Source organism: Lissotriton helveticus, chromosome 1_1, assembly GCF_964261635.1.
Source record: "Lissotriton helveticus chromosome 1_1, aLisHel1.1, whole genome shotgun sequence".
NCBI classification, from domain to species: domain Eukaryota; kingdom Metazoa; phylum Chordata; class Amphibia; order Caudata; family Salamandridae; genus Lissotriton; species Lissotriton helveticus.
Window position 1 is genome coordinate 903251449 of NC_136057.1, and position 8705 is coordinate 903260153.

At 43.0% G+C, this 8705-nt stretch overlaps 1 protein-coding gene across 1 annotated transcript in view; it reads left to right on the top strand.

Annotated features, from left to right (window-relative positions):
- The window catches only part of NR2C1 (nuclear receptor subfamily 2 group C member 1), a 424839-nt gene extending 416402 nt beyond the window's left edge, over window positions 1-8437 (top strand). Inside the window, exon 15 of the mRNA XM_078648543.1 lies at window positions 6954-8437. Within this exon, the coding sequence (XP_078504669.1) occupies window positions 6954-7128 (175 nt within the window). The 3' untranslated portion in view covers window positions 7129-8437. The remainder of the gene's footprint in view (window positions 1-6953) is intronic.
- Window positions 8438-8705: the final 268 nt, after the last annotated feature.

The window sequence follows — 8705 nt, forward strand, 5'->3', positions numbered from 1 at the left end:
TTAAAAGAACATATGTATTAACTTGTCCAAGAAATATAAAATTTAAAGAGATTGAGTCTAACAGTCCACACATTTCACATTCTTGTGCGACTCAGGCCAGATTGGAGGGCTGGGGTCCTCCAAGATCAGTTGCTCTAGTCATTTCGGCTTTACACAATAACCCCAAGCTATTGGGACAAATACCATTGAAGCGAGTGGCAAAGGAACCACCAGCGTTCAAAACTGTTGAGGGTTTTTTTTGGATGCCATCAACTTTAAACACACAAATGAATGTGATCCTTTGGATCCAAAGTGCGGGGTAACGCATGGTGCTGAAAAAGGGTGTGGTAGAGAAAGCTAAAAAGTACCTGCACTAAATGTCGATTTGCACAGGTGACCAGAAGCACACATCGACCGCATTCATAGCATAGTCCATGCAGTCTGCTGAAAACATCAGTTTCACTGTAGAGACCCTGATATACACCAAGTGAAGGCAGTAATCACAAAACAGTATCAGGATTTGTTGCTGTTGCCATAGAACACGGACAAAAAGGCAGTAAATCACTCAATCTAGTTAATCTGAATAATTACTATGTGTGTGTATGTTTTAGCCACTGACAATGCGCTGTTTTTTCCCGACTTGTATACTGTATAATTACAATTAATTCAATGCAAACTAGTGTAGCATAAAAAAAGTATTGGTTGGTGATGGTGAAAGCAAAATCATTTTATTAAAAAGCCATATTGGGAGCTCAGGAATTCAGACTGCCTTTTTAAATCTCAATGAACAATGTTTTAAGTAGGGATTCCAGTTAGCACCATCTGTATTTTGCCTTTTTGTGGCAGATTTGCAGTCTGCTGTTCCTCCTCAAAGTTGTTCTTTCCTAAAATGGGGGATTTCCATTTTGACAATCCAGCAACTATGATAAGGGCAGGTCCAACCCTCATCAGTTTGAGCATACCCATCGCGCACTACCACAGACCTACCAACACTGCAACCTCTGGCCACTGCTGGAAAGCATCACAGAAGTGAAGTGGATTTCCACCCTGTGCGCGCACCGGCTAGAGCATACCAACCACTTTCCGAAAGCCATTCCAGAACCTCAACAGCTGGATCACTGCACGCGCCAACACCCTGCTCCCATCTAGCACAACCCAGTGGGCAGACTAGCTGTTAGACAGAGGAACTCAGACCGACGAAACGCCACTACAATCAGCTGGAGCGCAAATGGAGAAGTCAGAACATCACAGATAAAGACATCTTCAAATTATCCAGAAGATGCTACCACCAGCAGATACAGAACCCCAACCGCATAGCTCTTGCTCATTCCATATATGCCAGCAATAACAGATTTCACTGCACCTCCTGTCACCTCCAGTAACATCAGCCCCTCACAAGACCTTGGCAACAAGCTCTGAATTCTTCTGTAACAAAATCACCTCCATATACAGCAACTTTGACCCTCAACCAGACCTCGTCATTATTGCAGCTCAACTTCCCATCGTGGCTGAAGAGTGAACCCTGACCTCATGGCCCACTGTCACCACCGTCGAAATTACTGCTACCATGAAGATCGACTTGGGGACCCAATCTGACCCCACCACACATTCACTAAAGGACTCCTACCCATCAGCAAAGTTTTAACACCCATCCTCATCGCCTCCATCGACTCAGCCATATTCCCGGACACCTGGAAACATACCACTGCCACGCCTGTGCTCAAGAAATCTGCTAACCCAGCCATGCTTTCCAAATGCGGAACCATCTTCTTCCTGTCATACCTGGCAATGGTCTTAGAAAATCGAATCAACTAATGCTTCACTGACCACCTCAACAACCACCAGCTCCTTGAAGGCACGCTTTCCAGATTCTGGCTCCACCACAGAACAGAAACAGAACTCATCACCACCACAGACGACATCTGCATGTTCCTTGACAAAGCAGACACTGCAGCCCTCGTTCTTCTGTAACTCTTTCCAGCATGTTCATGTTCCCCGTACTCTTCAGACGCCTGCATGAGATTGGCATCTAAGGACCTACTCTCAGCTGGATGTGCTTCTTCTTAACAAATAGAGCACAAGCTGTCAACCTGGCACCTTACTCCTCAGAAGCCCACACACTCCTTTGCAAAGTGCCTCAAGGTTCATCATGGAGTCCCTCCCTCTTGAATGCACACATGATCCCTCTGGCCAACATAATCCGTGCACACAACATCAACATCCTTTCCTACACCGACGACATGCAACCCATACTATCCCTGTTGGATAAAACCCCAACATAAGAAACAAGTCTACTGCCTGCATGACTGGAGTCGCTAACTGGATGAAAGACTCAACACCGACAAGACCGAAGTAGTTATCGTCGGCAACACCACAACACCATGGGACTCCAAATGGTGACCGACCTAACACCACCCAACACCCACACCAGGAACCTCGGAATCAACATTGACAGCAAACTGGATGCGACCCCACTAGTCAACACCATTATTGCATGCTGCTTCCACACCCAAAAGATGCTGGGGAAGATCTTTAAATGGCTCCCAAGCAACACTAAAAAAAACTTTCATTCGCTCCTTAGTCACAGCAAGTTGCACTATGGGATCATCCTCTATGCCTGGGTCATGAAGCAACTCAGAAGACTGCTAATGATCCAGAACTCGACAGCCAGATTCATCCTCAAACTCCCACACAGAACTCGCATCACAGCACACCACAGGCAGCTCCACCGGCTCCTGATACAGTAACATGCTCATTTCAAACTCCTGGCAAACACAAGGAGATGATAGACGGAGTGCTGAAATTTTTCGGACACTCACCCCCAGTCACAGATCTGGGTTGAATCCATCATCCTTCTTTAGCTCACTTCGCCACCCCAGTTCAGACCCAGCTGATTGCAAATCAGTCGTGCCTCATGGGAACAGTCGGTCCCAAACTGCCAAGCCAGGTCTTCCCTGGACCTAAAACAAGCATTCTGGGACCGGTTTCGGGGCAACACCTTATCAGCCAGGCTAGCTTTAATCCAGTGGCAAAGTGAGCAAGGGACACACGACTGGGCATACCCTGCCAAATTAGGGCGCACAAAGCAAACATGAGGAGATGATGCACGGAGTGCTGAAACTTTTCAGACGCTCACCCCCAGTCCCAGATCTGGGTTGAATCCATAATGTTCTAAGCAGCAGTTTGGGCTGAACTGCTCCCATAACTAACAGGGTCAAGACTGATTTGCATATGGCTGGGTCTAAACTGGGGTGGCATGGTGAGCAAAAGAATGATGGATTTAAGCCAGATCTCTTAACTGGATGTGAATGTTTTGATTTGTTCTGCATTCTGTCCATCATTTGTGTGTCTTTTGATTTCTCGCCCTAGGTAGACAAATACACCTGCTCAACGCCAGTATGCCATCACGGGTGATATGGCACTTTAAAAAGACACATAGCCTAACATTTGGTCACTCTGTTATTTGCTCTTCTGAATTTCATGCCACGGATCGTGTGAGGCAGTTGAATTGAAAACTAATACAACAAAAACTAGAGTCCTTGTTCTTGACTGGAAGAAAGTACGTTCATCCTCATGGTTGGGATAAGAAACAGCGATTGTAGACTATTATTGTGCAAGGCTGCAGGCATATGCTTGTCGGAGCTGCTAGCAAAAAGAAGTAAAAAATCACAAGGTGTTAGTACGATGGTCGGGAAGGCTGACTTGAGTTAAGATATTTTTAGATTGAGTCAGTCAAATGACATGGCCTAAATTGAGGATTAAAGATCTATATTTCTCACATGGGAGCCTCCTGGAGTTCTTTAGGCTATTATTTACATCTGAGAAATTGCATATCCTACCACAGGTAATGTTTTCATACATTGGAGGACTCATTTTAATCCAGGTAGAGCTCAATAATCTAGAAGAAAAAAATAGCCCATTACATTTGTTGCTTGATTGCCCTACTCCTTCATTTGCATTATTTAATCCATTGTTTTTAAAGTACAAGAGTCGTCAACCAAGCCAATCTGTGGTGTGGTTTGGAAATATGTAATATTTGTCTGAGGCAGTAACATCTGGGATTCTTTATACGTGGTATAAAAATGTGGGTGATGTTTAAATTATGTTGTGAATTTTCTATGCACGTAGTGAATTTTCGCTTAAGTTTAGGTTACAAAGAATTTTAAATGTGTGATTTCATTCTCATTTTTTATTCTTTTTATTTTTATGAGGTCTTGTTTACATATGGCTTCAGGCTAGCTGTTGGCAGAAACCTTTGTTGTAAAATACCAATACTTAGATCAGCCTTTGTGTCTGCTCATTGCTTACCATTGATTGGATATTTTGTCAACCTCGCTTCCTTGCTTGCTCGTTTAACAGACTTTCCCTTTCAATCTTGTTTGTCCTTTCCCTGGAATGTAGCTTCTGTACCATTTATTTGTTTGAATAACTTGTATTGTTCCACGGCTCCACATCAGGGAATCACTTATGTTTTTTTACTTTAGGCAATCCATAGGAGTGCTTGTGTTTTTTTTCTTGCTCTCTACTTCATATGCTGCTTCCTTCCCCCCCTTTTTCATTCCTACCCACAAGCTGTCTTGTGTTGCTCTTTCCCCACAACTTTGTCTGTTGCTTCCCCTACCACTCCCGTCCCGTTCTGCACAGGTTCTCCCCCCCCCCACACACTCTCCCTATCCTGCTTTGCTTTTTTTTAACCACCACCCTGCCCACTCCCCCAAAGTTTCTCTGCTGGTACTTCTTCTTCTCTCCTCCCCGTTGCTCCCACCGCTCAGTGGCGACTACTTGCTCCCTCCACCCTCTCCCACTCTACCATCGCTCCTGCCTCTACATGATGCTTTATTTTTAAGTTTTTATTTATTTTTTATTTTTTGGATGGCCTGGCTTTTGAAATTTGCTGTCGGGATGCTCTTTTCATAATAATATACTTTAGCACACTTTTTATACTTTTTTAATTTACCTCTCCAAGTTGGGTATCTGCCATCTTGGAGTGGTTAATTAATTTTTGAAAATGAGCAACATATTGTACGCATTCATGTGGGTGTGGTGATGCAAATGTGTAGCCAAGCTGGTGCTCCTGTAGCATCCTGACTCATACATGTGGGTGCGTGATGGCACATGTGTACCTATGCATCATCACACTAGGTTTTTTTTTTGCCAATGCTGTTTAGCATTCACAATAAGCTCTTTTTAGGTTGAGCCTAGCGCAGCATGGAGGCCTCTTGGAATCACTCCAGACTTTCTCCAAACTTGTCTGTGTGGTTTTTCAACTTCCGCACATTCTATTGGCCTTTGCTTGTGGCTTTCAAAAATGAAAGCCCGCAATTGGCCAAAGGCGGGAGCATGTCCCACCTTTTCTCTTGATGTTCACTCCCGCGGCATCCAGCTGTGCTTGTCTTGTCTTGCCTCAAAAGCAGACCCCACCCACCCCCAACACAGCATCGAGCAGCGCTCACCGCACGCCTTCATTCATTATCAGCGACTGTATGTTTTTTAAGCACAGCATCGAGCACTGCTTGCTGTGCGCCTTTATTTATTAACTGCGGTCCTGGATGGGTGCCTGCAACAAATGCCTCCCTGTTCATTTTGTGTGCTCTCCACTGTACGCCACTACCCTGATGTTTATTCAAAGCAGGGCGGCTGCACGCGCCCCCCCCTACGCCTGAAAGGTGCTCAATCTTTCATAATCACAGGCCTAGCTCTGTCTGAGCTCCAGTAGAATTGTTTTTAACTGCTCTCTGCCTCAAAAGCAGATCCCTCCCACCTATACATAGCATTGAGCAGCGATCCTGTGACGCCTGTATGTTGAATGATTTCTTGGCTTGCCTCTAAAGCACACTCTTCCCACCTCCAATACAGCATGGGCGCGCACAGCGGTGTTTTCACTTTGAATTTGTGTGCTTGTAGTGTTGTTTGTTGGATTTCCTCTATAGCAGACCCTTCCCACCTCCCGACACAGCATGACCGCCCGTGTTTATTTACTTATGAACAGCCCGCTTTTACTTTACATTTATATGAAAATAGCTTTACTTGTTTTGGCATGGGGAGATAAAGTGATTTCCCCAGAATCACAGGATGTTGAGCCAACGAGGAGGCTTGAACCTGGTCCCCTCCGCTCCAAAGTTGGCAGCTTTGGCCGTTATGCCACACCTTCTCCTTTGTCATATCGACTTTAACAAAAAAAAAAGAAGAAAAAAAACTTGTACGATTATTCAAAGATGTTAAGAGTGTGTGGGCATGCCAGTGGGGGATAATGTACTGCATTGCTAAACACTTATAAGGTCCTAAAGGCGAGACCTATTGGCTATGATAATGCTCGTTTTCTTTTTGCTGATGCTGAAAAGTATTGGCAAAATGCATTGGTGTAGCCAAAAAGGTAAGAACAGTTGGCTTTGACAGTGTTTTTTAAGTCCTTGAGTTAATAATAAAAAAAAAATTAGAGGTCTCTTTCCTGAGTTGTACTGCTCTTTAATATTTCAGCAGTATTAGACCAGTTTTTGAACTCCCCTTTACAAAATAACTTATTTATAGGAACAATATAAGGGATCTTATATTTGTGAGATAAAGGGGCTAGTATTGTCTTCCGATACCATATGATCATGGTCTGTGCTTGTTGCTAGTGCTTGTTGTGCTAAGGCTTTACTTTCCACTAGTTACTCAGGCCTTAGTCCCAGGTCGGTTGTTGAGGGTCTTTAAAGTGGGTGAAGAAGAGAAGGCAGGGCTATTCCAAGCACCTAGCAGCAGAGCTTTTAAAAGCTCTTATATGTTATTCCCATACATATTATTTTATTTTCCCAGAGTCTGTTCTGCATTTGCTTTTATCATCACTCCGAAGTCGTGGACATGAGTTTGGTGTCCTGCAACTTGCTCAATAAAACAGTACCCAGAAAAACATCTCTATCATGGTGCCGATTCATTTATCGTTATTTGTATATATTTTTCTCCTAATGACTTCTCACGTTATTTTATTTTCATAGGTTGTCACGGCTGCTTCTCCGATTGCCAGCACTCAGGCTGATGAGTGCAACCATCACAGAAGAGTTGTTCTTTGCTGGACTGATCGGGAATGTGCAGATCGACAGTATCATTCCCTATATTTTGCGGATGGAAACTGCGGAATATAATTCTCAGATCATTGGTCAAGCTGTGTGAAAAGGAAACGGAGCTGCGTAGAAACAAGTGTACGTCAGTCTGTGTTGGAAACTCAAGAGTGCTAACCGGGGGCATTTCCACGCCCAAGTAACAACAACAACAATTCAGTGTGGAAAGGGGCCTCATGCATGAAGCAGCATGGAACGCCTTCAGGGCCTTGAAGTGTTCCGCTTCCGTTTTCAGTTGTGTTTTTTGCGGAGTTGCACAGTATTCTGGCACCGAAACTGACGCAAGACTTCATGCATCAGACTTGTGTAAATACGTGAATGTAGAAACGTTACAAATTGAGAACAGTGGCTTATTGAAGTTGAAAAGCATAACCCAGATGACTTTCGTGATGTACAGCAATCCTACCTTATTTTATATTTTAGAAAAGAAGCCAGCTCACGATCCAGCTACTTGTGTACAATTTTATGATTTCATTCACAACTGGAAAGTGTACTGTTCACTAAATGAGAAAGGACAAGGGAGAAGAGTCTGACCACATTAAGGAGGAAAAGGCAACCCATTGAAATAGGATTCCATTTAATATATGTCAGTAAAAGCTGGACGTTTTAATGTAGCAAACCAGATATTTATTAAAGGTACACAGACGTCATAGTTCAAGGTTCCTTTGAGGTTCCTCTTTACTTCAGACCTCCGTGTTGACAATACCAGCTGGCAGTTTCCATTGTGAGAAGGTCAACTTTGATTTTCATCCGATTTTACAAAATTAAAAAAAAGTCCTACAAATTCTTTTGTGTTAATAATCTGCATACTCCTCATTTATTCCAATAGAATTAAAAAAAAAATTGAAATGTAGGACTTTGACAGCACTGCATTGTTTATGTTGAACCATGTACTGTACTTCTCCTAAAAACAGGATAAATGCATACCTAATTGACCTCTCTCCTCTGTATTCCTTATGTAAACCGTGTAGCAATATGTTGATGTGTTCTGAAAATTAATTGTACTAAAGCATCTGCTATAACTCAAGACCCTGCTGTAGTGTTCTTCCGTTGACTGCTTTCTAAGTGGCCTTGGGAGTTTTACTGCTTATCATTCCAACTTACACACCTTTCCAGTGGCAGGTTCTGCAGGTTGTTCCCTGGTAAGCTCAAATGTGTAGGCATCAGCAAAGTTCTGTGTTTTGTTTAGCTATTGTACAAAGGCGCTGTAAATGTCTGGAAGCCTTGCTGGCAGTGTAAATTCTATTTTGGTTGTGTTTTTGTTTTTTTCGTTGTTTTTTTTTTAAATGCTATTGTACGTTTTTATGATAGAATAAATTTCCAAAAACCCCACTTTATTGACCTGGGGGTAATGCACTTAATTTAATGTTTTCTGCAGCCTTTATCCTATTTCTCATTTCATTCTGTGTATTGGGCCAGTCCGCTCATCAACTTTAGTTTTTCAAGATGGCTTTTTGTTGATTATTTATTAAAAAAACATGATTTGACAATTCTAACTCACAGCAAGTTTAAGCACATTGGCAATATCGTTTTGTCAAGAGCAGATTTAAGTAATTAATCCTTCCTCTGCAACCTTCAGATGAAACCTAAAAGTATTGTGCTTCTGTAGTAGGGGATCTCTGTGTATAG